The sequence below is a fragment of the Hemiscyllium ocellatum genome, chromosome 1, assembly GCF_020745735.1.
Source record: "Hemiscyllium ocellatum isolate sHemOce1 chromosome 1, sHemOce1.pat.X.cur, whole genome shotgun sequence".
Classification (NCBI taxonomy): domain Eukaryota; kingdom Metazoa; phylum Chordata; class Chondrichthyes; order Orectolobiformes; family Hemiscylliidae; genus Hemiscyllium; species Hemiscyllium ocellatum.
Window position 1 is genome coordinate 107,101,419 of NC_083401.1, and position 13,963 is coordinate 107,115,381.

At 40.4% G+C, this 13,963-nt stretch overlaps 1 protein-coding gene across 4 annotated transcripts in view; it reads right to left on the reverse strand.

Annotated features, from left to right (window-relative positions):
• Positions 1-9,020: 9,020 nt before the first annotated feature.
• The window catches only part of tbc1d1 (TBC1 (tre-2/USP6, BUB2, cdc16) domain family, member 1), a 287,433-nt gene continuing 282,490 nt past the window's right edge, over positions 9,021-13,963 (reverse strand). For 3 of the 4 annotated variants that reach the window (XM_060824980.1, XM_060824998.1, XM_060825008.1), the window contains exon 19: positions 9,021-12,674. In XM_060824980.1, the coding sequence (XP_060680963.1) occupies positions 12,474-12,674 (201 nt within the window). In that variant the 3' untranslated portion in view covers positions 9,021-12,473. The remainder of the gene's footprint in view (positions 12,675-13,963) is intronic. The other variant, XM_060824990.1, reaches the window with a different exon arrangement.

A 13,963-nucleotide genomic window follows, 5' to 3' on the forward strand; every position in this document is an offset into this window, starting at 1 on the left:
CTCTTATTGCTCTCATATTACAGACTCTCATTTACTCCATGGTACATGCATGTATCACGTAGCACATAGTATTTCACAATATGAAAGAACTAACATTATCTCGATGAAGGAAAACCAGACTTAAAGATGGAAAATCATGAAAGATCATAAAATTAAAGCTCTTCTCACCTAAAGAAAGTTGATCTACCTGAATATGGGAGCAGTAAGATACATCATAAGTATCTGAGACAATTTCTAGCTCTACAATGCACAGCACATCAGGAAGCCTGTTTTCTCCAACATGTCTATTCTGGCTCTTTGAAACAGCTTTCCATTTGTCTCACCCCTCTACTCTTTCTCAGTGGTCCTCTCTGCTCTTTTGCAGTGATCCTGTAATTATTTCCTTTGCGTGGGAGGTACTTAATTCCATTCTGAAAGTTGCTTTTAGATCCACTTCTACCATCCTTAGTGTATTGCAGATCATAAACACTTATTACATTAAAATATGTCTCCTCATCTTCTGGGTTTTCTTTGCCAACCATCTTAAAACGGTGCTTTCATCGCCCAGCTTCCTGTTTGGAAATAGTCTCTCCCGATTTACCAGCAAAAAGCTCCATAATTTTGCATGCCTCAATTAAATCCCCCTCAGCTGCGGTACCACTCCAATAAGTCTTCCCCATACTGTCTCCAGACTGGCCCATTCTAAAAAGTGTAGCGTGTAGAATTCCATGCAATATTTTAGCAGACGAGGAGACCACAAGAGATATCTTGGTAGGAACAGGTGGAAAAATTAATTCATATTAGCTATCAAGATAGCAGTGTATGGAGGTTAGGAAAGGGAAATAAGTTTTGTCGACTGTGGAAAATCCCACCTCAGACAACCAGTTTTGGCGTCTGTGAATCAAAGAAGAATCAATGGGAGAGTACACAACTGAGGATTTTTAAAAATAAATACCAAATGGTATCAGAACTATGAAATGGAAGATTAGTTATAAGAGCACCAGATAAAAGGTTAAACCTTTTTCTGCTCAGCTATCACAAGGAGTCTCACTTCAGAGAACTGAATCTAAGAGATTTGGCTTTGGATAGAGGAAGTTGCAGGGTTCAAATATCCCTCGCACTTCATTGGTTTAAATGCTCAGTGTCAGAGGTGTAAGACAATGCTTATTTGTTCAATTTTATGCTCTGTTGAAATTAATAAGGGTTAATTCAGTTAATTCTCCCTGAAAGAGGAAAGCGTTGAGGAAACATTTAAAATGGAAAAGTTTGGCAGTGTTGAGACACCAGGCAGATGCTGGATGGAGTCCTGAATATCACAAAATGTCAGTATCTCTTGATAAGTCATGGAATCCCAAAGGCATGCTAACCAGAGTCTGCCCCCAAGGGTATAGCTGACAGAAAACCTGCAAGAAACTCCAAATACTCCCTGTCAGGCTTCAGGACCCAAATGGATGTCCAAGCCTCAAAGGATTCAGTATCTGCAGTCATTGTTCTTATCAGGTTAAACCTCCTTCCTGCACTATTCCTATTGTAAGACCACTTAAACAATGATAGCTTTCTGCTTTTACAGAGAGCAATCCTCACTGCCATCCAATTGTTTTATTATTCACTGTGCTGACTAACGCCTGCTATGGAAACAGAATTATTACTTCACAGGTTAAGAGGATTAGGCAATAGGTTTTTCATAGAATAATCATTACTTCCAAATAACCGACTCATTCAGAAACAAAGCTTGCTCAATTGCTCAGACATTACTTTCTGAGTTCAAGGTTAGCAGATTTTGACAGTTTGAGTAAATTGTTAAAACAATAATGGAAGGGAAACAGTGCTGAGTATATAACTGATAGCCAAACTGCTACCATTGGTTTTCCTCACCCATGGAAAATGTAACCATTTAAGCAGTTAGAAAGGGCTGAATCTTATTTTCTTTGGTGCATCAGGAGTTCTTGCATGACTTTTTGAGTGAGACTGAGTGAGATTTCTCACTCTCTCTTATCAAACCCACATCATTAACTTCCTACCACTCTGTATGGCATCCCTCACGTCCAATTCTAATCCCAGCTTATATCACGCTGTTCCCAGAATAACTCACCACTCTGCGGATATCTGCCCCAAATACTAGCATTCCTGGTGCCCATGGCATCTCAAACAGGTGGTGTGTAAACTGCATTGGACACCTAGGGATCCATTTCCAGGAGGGAGGTAGAATTTTCACCAAGTAATCGACAACTAATCAGACATATAAACTGTGCATCTGTGAGATCACTTTAAATACTACCATTCATTATTTCAAGGGAACTCCCCCCATGGAACCATTCGATTTGATCGAGTTTGCGTTGGGATACCTGGTTGGCATGGACAGATTGGCCCAAAGGGTCTGTTCCCATACTGTACATCTCTAAGACTCTAATTATTTAAATTGCACACCTGGCTGATCACTGTCATTATCCGCACCCCCCACCACCTCCCTCCCAACCCCCACCACTCCCCCTCAAAGCTGCCTTCACCCAAAGCCCACCCATCTTTGGAACCTCTAGCCACACTCAGTCTGGCTCCGCCTCAGCATCCTTCTCATTCCAACCCCCCAACCTCACCACCCCTCTTGTATCCACTTTATCCCCAGCTCCAGGCAGACACCACATACCAGGATCAAACTCCTGGAAGAAAGCAATTTCAAAACTGGACATCTTTCCCCTGGGAAGGTAGACCCTCCTGGCTCAAAGGATTACCCCTCACTTACACTCTCATCGTCCCACTCGCATTCCCAACTCCGCACTGCTTTATTTGTTGCTGTCGAGCTGAATGGTAAATCTGTGGATCCTCACATTTACAACAAGGTTTGAGTGAAGACTAAAAAATGAAAAGCATCGACCATCAGAGAAGAATGGGGGAAGACGTAACTGTGCTGGGCATATAATATTAAAAACGTGGTTATTTTGGTTCAAATTCAACTATCAACTATCTCAAGAAAAGCAGCTGTGCAGAACCACAAAACATTCCACTACAGACATATAATGTGATGTTACTTGCCTGAACATTATGCCATCTTTGACTCACGGAGCAATTTATTAATTGGAGGAGAGGGGGAAAACTGCGTGCAATAACTGAATGGATCCTAGAGGATTTTGGAACAATAAAAAGGGAACACTGAAAGGTTTTCTCATGTGTAAACTGCATTGGACACCTAGAACTCCATTTCCAGGCGGGAGATAGAATTTTAGCCAAGTAATTGACAACTAATCAGACATATAAACTGTGTATCTGTGGGGTCACTTTAAATGTTACTATTCATTATTTCAAGGGAAATCCCTCCCCCCCCATGGAACCATTAAATTTGTTCTGAATTATTTAAACTAGTACTACACTTAAAACAAAAACTTGAAAAATTACAGAGGAAATCCCCCATTTTTGGAGAAGTTCCTAAAAGTTCACCACTATCATTTTTAAAAATCAGTAAAATCAGCTGCAAGAGTTAATCAGTATGAAACCACATGGCCCAGTCAAGCCAGGAGGGCAAGCCTGGTTCAATGAAAAACACACCTAGAAATGAGATGTCTACATAATGAAGCTACAAAGCAGAAATATTGACGTACCAAACAGCATTGGTAGAAACTGATAGACAAATCTAACATCAGATCTAAGTTCTGCAGTCCTATCACACAAATGATGGTGGATAATTAAACAACTCACTGGAGGAGGCGACACTCCATAAATATTCCCATCCTCAAAAATAGGGGACCCAGCACATTTGTGAAAAGATAAAGCTTGAAGCATTCATAATAATCTTTAGCCAAAAGTGCCAAGGCAGCTCATCCTCTAGTCTGCAGCATCCCAGCTAACAATCTTCTGCTAATTTGTTTCACTCCACGTGACATCAAGAATCAGTTGGAGATACTGGATACTCCAAACAAAATTCCAGCAAAAGTACAGAGTGTTTGTCATTCAGTATAGTTGTGCCCCTAGCCAAGTTGTTACAACATAGTTACAACACTGGCAACCATCCAACAATGTGGAAAATTACTCAAGTCCTGTACGTAAAAAAGCAGGACAGATCCAACCCAGCCAGTTACTGCCCCATCAGTAAAATGATGGAAGATGTCAACAACAGTGTTGTCAAGCAGCACCTACTCAGCAATAATGTGATCAGTGACACCGACGCCCACACCTCCTTCCCTCACCTCCATCCCAAGGCCCTAACGGAGCCTTCCACATCCAAAGTTTTACCTGCACATCCACCGATATCATTTATTGTATCCGTTGCTCCCGATGCAGTCTCCTCTACATTGGGGAGACTGGACGCCTCCTAGCAGAGCGCTTTAGGGAACATCTCTGGGACACCTGCACCAATCAACCACACCGCCCTGTGGCCCAACATTTCAACTCCCCCTCCCACTCTGCCGAGGACATGGAGGTCCTGGGCCTCCTTCATCACCAGACACCTCATCTTCCGCCTCTGAACACTTCAACCCCAGGGCATCAACGTGGACTTCAACAGTTTTCCCCATTTCCCCTTCCCCCAACTCACCCCAGTTCCAAACTTCCAGCTCAGCACTGCCCCCATGACTTGTCCTACCTGCCTATCTTCTTTTCCACCTATCCACTCCACCCTCGCCCTATCACCTTCATCCCCTCCCCCACTCACCTATTGTACTCTATGCTACTTTCTCCTCACCGCCACCCTCCTCTACCTTATCTCTCCACCCTCCAGGCTCTCTTCCTGTATTCCTGATGAAAGGCCCGAAACGTCAATTTTCCTGCTCCTCGGATACTGCCTGAACTGCTGTGCTCTTCCAGCACCACTAATCCAGAATCTGGTTTCCAGCATCTGCAGTCATTGCTTTTACCCAATTTGGGTTGTCAAGGCCACTCAGCTCCTGACCTCAATACAGCCTTGGTTCACGTGTGGACCAAAGAGCACAACCTGAGAGGGGAAAGAATGTGATTACTGTGGACATGAAGTCAGCAATTGACCAAGCGTGACATCAAAGAACCTGAGCAAAATTGGAGTCAATGAGGATTGGGGAAAACTCCCAGCAGGCTGGAATCACACCTAACATAGAAAGATGCCCAAGGCAGCGAGAGATCAATGAATTCAGCCACAGCACTGGAGACATGTCCTGAGCCCAAACAGGCCTAGCTTCAGCCACTTCAGCAATGATCTTCTGTCCATCATGAGAAATAAACTGGGTATGTTCACCAACAATTGGACAATTTGCAGTACCATTTGCAATTCCTCAGATACCGAAGCAGCCTGTCTCCAAAAGAATCAAGTCCTAGACAATATTCAGGCTTTGGCTGATAAGTGGTAAGTAATATGCACACTGTGTGAGTATTGGCCAAAGACTAACAGGAATGGCATTGCCATTGCTCAGTTCCACCACTATTAACATGGTGGAGGTTACTATTGACCAGAAACTGGACTCGACCAGCCAAATAAACACTGTAGCAACAAGAATGCGTCAAAGGCTAGGAGTCCTGCAATGTATAACTCGACCTCTGACCCTTCAAAACCTGACCACTATCTACAAGTTACAAGTCAGAAATGTAATGGAATATTCTCATGACTGGATAAGTGCAGCACCAGTATCACTCAGGAAGTTTGATGCCACCCAGGACAAAGCAGCCTGTTTGACTGGGACCCCACCAAACATCTTCAACTTCACTCCCTCCAGCATCTGCACAACTGACAGCAATGTGTACCAAGCTCCATTCCCTTTGCTGTTAACTCAATATTTGTTAATTTACAATGGATGTCTTGGTTACTGGTAGAGACCCGTGTGAGTTTTATTTTATCATTCAGTGGCAGTGAAGAGGACTGGCCAAAGTAAAAACTTTTTAAATACCAAATAGAGATTTTAGCCTTAAGGGAATTGTGAAGAGTAGGAAAGGGCTTCTCACTATCCAACTGACTCAACAGTGGCTTCAGGGAAATTTCAAACAACTCATTTTAGTTTGCAAGGTGGACTCCCTGCTCTATTACCAACTGCGACTGGAAGCTCACAATGCAGAAACAGTATGGTTCATTGGGGCAAGTTTGGGTGTGAGGGGATAGTGTGGGAATGTCATAAACTGTAATAAAGTTTAAAAACCTGCATTACCTTCAGGGATATAGAGAAATGATTTTTTGTGAACAATAAGTGAAAATTATAGAAAATAGGAGCAGGAGTAGGCCATTCGGTCTTGAGCCTGATTCGCCCTTCCTTGTGATCATGACTGGTCATCCACCTCAGTAGGAGACAGTGAGCTCTGCCAATGCTGGAGATCAGAGTTGAGAGTGCGTTGCGGGAAAAGCACAGTAGGTCAGGCAGCATCCGAAGAGCAGGAAAATTGACATTACGGGCTGGAGCCCTTCATCAGGAGCCTATTCCTGCTTTCTCCCCACATCTTTTAATTCCTTTAGCCCCAAGTGCTCTATCCAACTCCTTTGTGAAATTATGGAATGTTTTGGCTTTGGCCGCTTTCTGTGGTAGTGCATTCCACAGGTTCACCACTCTTTGGGAGAAGAAATTTCACCTCATCTCTGTCCTAAATTTCGATTTAGATTTTATACCATCTTAAACGGTGACCCCTTGTTGTTGTCTCTCCCCTCATTGGGAACCTTCTTTCCATATCTATCCTCTATTCCTGCTACTTATTTTGGTTTCAATGAGATCAACCCCTCATCCTTCTAAAGTCTAGCAAATATAATCTTAATTGAGTTATTGGCCTTCAATTCCTCCACTTCCCCCGCAGAATTTCGGTACTCATTTCCTTGCATTCCACCCTCTCACTAAACCCAGTGTTCCCAATTAAAAAATGCATTTAATTGGTCAGCCATTTCTTTGTTCCCAACTATAAATTCCTGCTGGACTGTAAAGCATTTCATTTATCTTCACCAACCTTTTTCTCTTCACATACCAATAAAAACCTTTACCATCTTTATGCTCCCATAAGCTTGCTCACTTGCTTTTTTCCTTTTCTTAACTGATCGTTTTGCCCCCCTTTGCTGAGTTCTAAACTGTTCCCATTCCTCAGGTCTGTTATTTTTCTGGCCAATTTGTATGCCTCTTCATTGAATCGAATACTATCTCTAATCTCCCTTGTAAGCCATGGCTTGGCCACTTTTCCTGTTTTACTTCTATGCCAGAGGGGAATGAACAATTGTTGCAGTTCACCCAGGCACTCTCTAAATGTTTGCCATTGCCTAAAGGGATGGTGGTGGAAAGGCATTGTTCCCCAATCTGTTTCATATCACTATATTTTCCTCTATTTAGGTTCACGACCCTAGTCTCAGAATCAACTGTCACTCTCCACCTCATTGGGGAATTTTACTATATTATGGTCACTCATTCCAAGTGGCCGTACAATCCAATTGTCAATTATTCCTTTCTCATTACCCAATAGTCTGTTCTCTCATTGGCTCATCAAACATGTTGCTCCAGAAACCTGGACATGCTTCAGGATTCTTTCTTTACAGTATTATTACTAACTTGATCGCCCAACCTATAAACAGATTAAAGTCAGCTATAATTGTTGCATGCATCTCTTTCTTCTCTAATGCCATTCCTAACATCACCCTACAGTTTGATGCTTTTTGCCCCTTGGGGTTTTGCAGCTGCATCAGATTCCACATCACTGGAGCTAATGCCTTTCTTAATTATTGTGTTAATTTCCACTTTAACCATCAATGCAACTAGACTGCCTTTCCTTTTTGGCTTGTCCTTCCTAACTATGGAATTTCCCTGAAAGTTCAGTTCCCATCCCTGGTCACCCTGCAGTCATGTCTCTAATCCTCTGCGTAGATCATACCGGTTTCCAACGATTTGCATAATTAATTCATCCACTATTAAGAATGCTCTGTGCATTAAAGCACAAAACCTCAAGGCTTATCTTCTTAAAATGACTTGCACTTTTTCCATTATTTTCAATGCACTTCTGTTTGATTTTGGCCCTTGATTTCTCTGCCCTCTTGGTCCCTACTCCTTCTCTGGCTGCTCTCTTCCTTTGATATACTTATAGAATATTTTAGGATTTTCCCAAATCTTACCCTCCAAGGGTTTCCTTCATGCACCCTTTTTGCTTTCCTAAGTTACCCCCACACTTGCTATACTCCCCTGGTATAGATTGTGCATTGGTCGTCATTACAGGCTTTGTGAGTCAAAGGGCCTTCTCTGCACTGTATGAGACTTAGTTCTCGGTTACTATGGGTAGAGCCAAGTACCACATCAATCATTGCACAGACAGAGGAACTCAGCACAGAAATAAATTTCATTACCTCATCAGATCAGGACAAGTAACAGCATTCAGCCATATGCAATAATATACTGTATGAAACATCAGGCAATAATATGCACAAGGAACTAAAAGATTTCACCCTCAGGATTTACTTGTCAGTGATTCTCCTGAATGCCTCACATCATACATAATTCCTCATTTCATATTATTTCCTTCATTTGCCATTTTAATCTGCCTATTGACATCTGGGTTTGACTGCATTTCATGAGAATCAGACAGCATTCTACCCTTTCCATTCCAAACACAACACATTATAAAAGGATAGGAGAGGGTGGCCATAGCTGACACACCCATAACCTCCAAACCCTCACTTTTACGAGCAAGTTAAATTCCCTCACAGGGCAGGCAGAAAAGGTACATGGTGACATCAAGTTGCAAGGATTCATTATGAGTGATCCAATAGTATGGCAAGGAAAAGTAAATGTCATAATTAGAAAGAATAGCTGCAAATGAAGCATATTTTTGCAACTGTATGTTGAGTTTCTTTGGACTTTCAGGGTGTATCCTCTGCCTACCCTTGAGGGGGAATTTCAAAATCAACCTATCCCAGAAACCTTCACTAGATCTGTAAAGGCTTCTCCTTAGATGTACCCCAATATCATAGGCACCTTCCATTACCTGGTTACTGAGAGACTCACTCCATCATCTTGTCCCACAGAAAATCTACTGAGATTAACAGCAGAGACTCCCAGTTGATACATCCCAGCAATTATACATTGTACTTTTTGGATCCAAGACTTACAAATGAATCAAAAACAAATAAGAAGTTACAGTGATTCAAAACAGTTTATTAATTAAAAATTCAAACCTAAAAACAGGGATGGTGTTTTATTATAGTTCTGCACATGCCCAATTCCTTTGGTGCATCCATCTCTTCCCCTCTTTCCCTACCCCATAGAATTTCTGAAGTTAGGCACAGGGACATCTTTGCCATGTATCACAGATGCAACATTTATAATTACTACTAAAAAATCAGCAGCAATATTCCACTTTTAAATACTGAAGCCCACATAGCATATTACAAAGAAAAATGAGCAAATGTTGTCAAATTTGAGACGGCAGTGTAAACATTCTTGTCAAGTTCTCTTCCTGGATCTGTAACAGTATAGAAATGTATGACTATTCTCAACAGTGAATTACACTAAAGTTAAACACAACACTGCAGACCCAACAGAGATGCAAATACCAGCCATCTTGAATTTCACAGTAGCATTATTTGACCTGTTATCAATCAATATAAACCAGATCCAAATCGAACTTTATTCGTAGACCAGCAGGTACTGTTAAGTTACATTTTAAATTCACACTAATGCTGGTGGTTTATTTGCTTATAGACACTAAACAGTGACAGTCTTTGACTAATTTATGGCACATGGCTAGTTATAAAGAAATCTGACTGAGACCTACTGCGAACTGTTGTGTTTCAGCAAAGAAACCCATTGAATGGGTAACAAAAAAAAAATCACAGCTTTATGGCAATCTGTTTAATGCACACCATTTCCGGGTGCCATTGAGCTTCTCTCACTCATATTATGCAATTTTACAACTGAGGAATCAGAATCATACAAAGAAGGCACATGAACATGTAAAGCACAAAGAATTACGCTGGTATTCAAATACATTGGAATCTCAACATTGGAATGATGCTCAATACCTACACTGCCATTGCTTTTAAGGAGTTCCTTCAGGTAAGGATAGCAAGAACTTTTATTGCCTTTGGGCTATCAGTCCAATTATGATGTCATGTGTCTCCTCCAACATAGACTTCATTGAAAAATCTATGCAGCTGGCATTTGTACCAGTTCAATTTATCTAATTAGTTGGTTTATTTTGACATCATTCTTCTATTTGGTTTGTGAATAATCCAAATGATCAACAGACAAAGAAAAGTCACTTGTCCTTTCAGCAGTTAACTCTGGAGTGCCTTAGTGAAGGATGAAAGAGAATGAAAGCAGGACAGGAATCAAATCTATTGAACCTGTTAGAGACCAGTTCTGTTTAATGCAAATTACCCTACCAAATATTGCTTTAATTGTTTCTAAACTTACAAGTAATTTGGCTTAAACAGAGAATAAAACAGTAATGTATTGAAATGCTGATTTTCAATTTTTAAAATAGAAGTCAGCTTGTGGTTACAGTGTTGTTTAATTGGATTTCCAAGTCTATTGAACAAACCTTCAGCTTTTTCATTCTCTTCATATTCACTGGTTGTCAGAGGTTCACACTCAATACTCAATCAATTGTCAAGCACAATCAATTGCATCAATATACCGATGTACTACACTGTTGAATGAATTTTCCATTATGCAGGTATTTCATTTTAAAAAAAAGTCACCTTTGGTGTTTTGCTTTCAATACTAGAATTTCACCAAATGTAAACACTAATGCAAGCCTGGTCAGCAGCACGATGAAAGTCATCAATAACTATAATTGTTACACAATCATGGTTAACATTTTGCCCCTTTCTTGGGCACTTTCTATTCATGTAATGGTAACATACTGACAATGACAAAAGATTGTCTAGAAACCACCTTCCATAGTATCAAATATTATCAACTGTAGTATGCAAGTATTATAAAAATGCCAGTTAATTTGGATTGCAATTTCTATTTGTCCGTATACTTCTATTTGTATTGTCATTTATAACTTCCTGGAGACTATTTGAATTTATTTTTTAATCTAGTATTAATTTTGTTCACAAAATGAAATAATATTTTTAAACTGAAACATAAAAATCAGCTAATGTCTGTGTAATTCAACGCTTCACCACTCATACCACTGTATCTGGAACCAGAGTGGTTTGTAATTGTTGAGTGCAGAGGTGCTCAAAGGTATGGGTGGAACAACATAAATGCCACCAGCTGTTTTTGTTTGAATGATTCATGTAATTTATTCTTCCTTTGTTTTTCTGTTCAATGTCACCACTTCAATTTGGGAACGGCGAGAGAACGAGAGATCGAGCGAGGGAGAGATCGAGCGAGGGAGAGATCGAGCGAGGGAGAGATCGAGCGAGGGAGAGATCGAGCGCAAGCAAGCGAGACAGAGAATGAGAGCGAGCAAGCGAGAGAGAGAGAGAGAGAGAGAGAGAGAGAGAGAGAGAGTGAGAGTGAGAGAGATGAGAAACCAAAGCAACGTGATCCTAACAATCCTTTTTGACTGGATTCTTTAAAAAAATACATGGTGCAACTCTTGCCTGTGTGATACATAGATTTAAAGTAAAGTCAGCAGCTGTAACATGGAATATACAACTGTCAAAGCACAGATGCTCATTGACCCCAGACTCATGGGGTAGCAGAGAGTACAGAAAATTAATAAATTGCAGTGTTTATTGAAAAAATAATACTGAAATAGAACTGTTGGGGACATTAATATACATTAATATGTTAATGGCCCCAGAAACAGGTCCACATAATACCGATTCAAAGACCCGGTCTCTCCCTCTTCTATCCTCCTCCTAATATTTTCACAAAGCAATATTTGTCAAAGAGTAGAAGTCTGATCGCTCCTGGCTCCAGTGTTCTTTTGTCACTGCTCAGTGATTGGATTGTTCAAGATTTACTGAGCTGCAACAGGTTAGGTCAACATGTTTTGTTATTTCCCAAATGGTTTATATCAGATGGAATCAACCTAAAGAGATAACCAAAGTGTAAAAATGCTTTTGTAAGAATTGTAAAAATGAAATCCTGCTTTGCCTACAAACAAAAACACTACTTATATAAGGTGAATTATGGAAAGTAAAGCAAAATGCCCAATTTATGGCCAAAGGAAGTTTAGAATAGGTTTTTTTTAAACCACCTGAAATGGAGCAACCATCCCGGAAGTAAAGCTCCAGGTCAAAACCTTTCAACATTAACAATTTACTGCAAGTATAGAAGTCACTCTAAACTGTATCTGTATACAAGATACCATGACAAACACTGCAAACACTGTATCCAAATCTATTGGTTACATTGTGGAAAAAAAAACAGGGTGCAACCATTAGGTATCAATAAATTCACACAATTCTCAGAGAAAGGAATCTCTCTTGATGATCGGTCTTTAAACAGAAGGGGATGATCCAGTGATTCATATTGTCACTGTGTTGCTGGACACTTGTGCCTTTGAATAGATCCAAATATGGATCTTTCTTGTTGTGAAGGAACCAGAAAATCCCACTGGCTTACCGAATTCATTTAAAAAAAATCTGTTTTCTCTTACGTAAAGTGCATCAGATTTTACAATCAATCATTTTCTTGTGCTTCAGACAGTGTTCTGTTATCAGCAGGTTCAGTGCTGGGAACCTGCTTTTGAAATTCTTCAACTGCAGCCAGAAGCGCCGCTCTTTCCAGCTCTAAGGTACAAATGACTTGCTTTAACCTTCCTTCATTGGACAACAAGGTCTTCACTGTAGCTTCCAGGCTCTCAATTTTGCTATGAGCGACCTTTCAGGGCAAAAAGAAATTCATATTTATAGTGACTTGTACAATCTCTGAACAGTCAAAAAATATTTGACAGCTAAGGAATAATTTTCAATGGATAAGCAGTCCTGTAATGAAGGGAAAAGACAATAGACAATAGGTGCAGGAGTAGGCCATTCAGCCCTTCAAGGCAGCACCGCCATTCATTATGATCACGGCTGATCATCCACAATCAGTATCCTGTTCCTGCCTTATCCCCATAACCCTTGATTCCACTATCTTTAAGCTCTATCCATCTCTTTCTTGAAAGTATCCAGAGACTTGGCAACTGGTAATTTATACACAAGATCTGACAAACAGCAAATGAGATAGCCCACAGAGAGATTATTGCAGTTCAGGCAAGGGAAACCTCACTGCTGTACTTTGAAGTGGGGTCATGGATATTTTACAGGCACAGGAGGGGGAAGCCTCAGTTTAAATGTCACCAAGATATCAACCGGCTTTCAGGTTTTTGGTGCGGACTCGAGTATAGGAACCGCAAATCTGTAACAGTGATGCAACCAGAACATGCTTGGTTGGTTCCTATCTAATTTTACTACAAATAACATTCATGTGATATAGTTTCACTTTCTTCAGCACAAATTGAAGAACTTGCTATAGTCAGTCAAGTGTCAACCACATTGATGTGGGTTTAGAGTTGCATACAGGCCAGACTGGTTTGGGAAGCGCATCTGCTATCCCTAAGGTCAATGATGCAGGAGTCCTTTCATACAAATCCAGGTGTTTTGTGATCAGTAGATGACTCTCCCAGATTTATTGACATAGTTATACTTAAGTTTTTCTCTGCCATGGTGGGATTTGAACTAATTTCTCAGGAACATTAGTCCTTATTAGTCCAGGTAGCAAGATTATAAAGTCAGCTACCAGACCCTGTCTTTTTCCAAGTTCTTTGATATTAATTACTCTCTTGGATTATCTGTCAACTGTGTTATTGAATACTACTTTGGGTCGAGGTCCACAGCCTTTTAACTCCTAAAATCATTCAGTTTTCCCAGAGAAGGCAAGCAGCAAAGACTTCTGTCAAAGCAACAGTTCAGCTAGTCATCAGGATACAACAGTAGTCTAATGGATTTTCTTAAGCTTGCCTTACATATAACTGCATCACCAGCCTGTACATTTTTCCATAAACAATTACATATATAAAACTGAAGTCTTGCCATGAGCATGATGCTATAGAATACAAAATTGCTTACTATAGTTGCCCTGTAATATCATGTTTGTACATTTTACTGTTAGACTGTCACATTACCAAC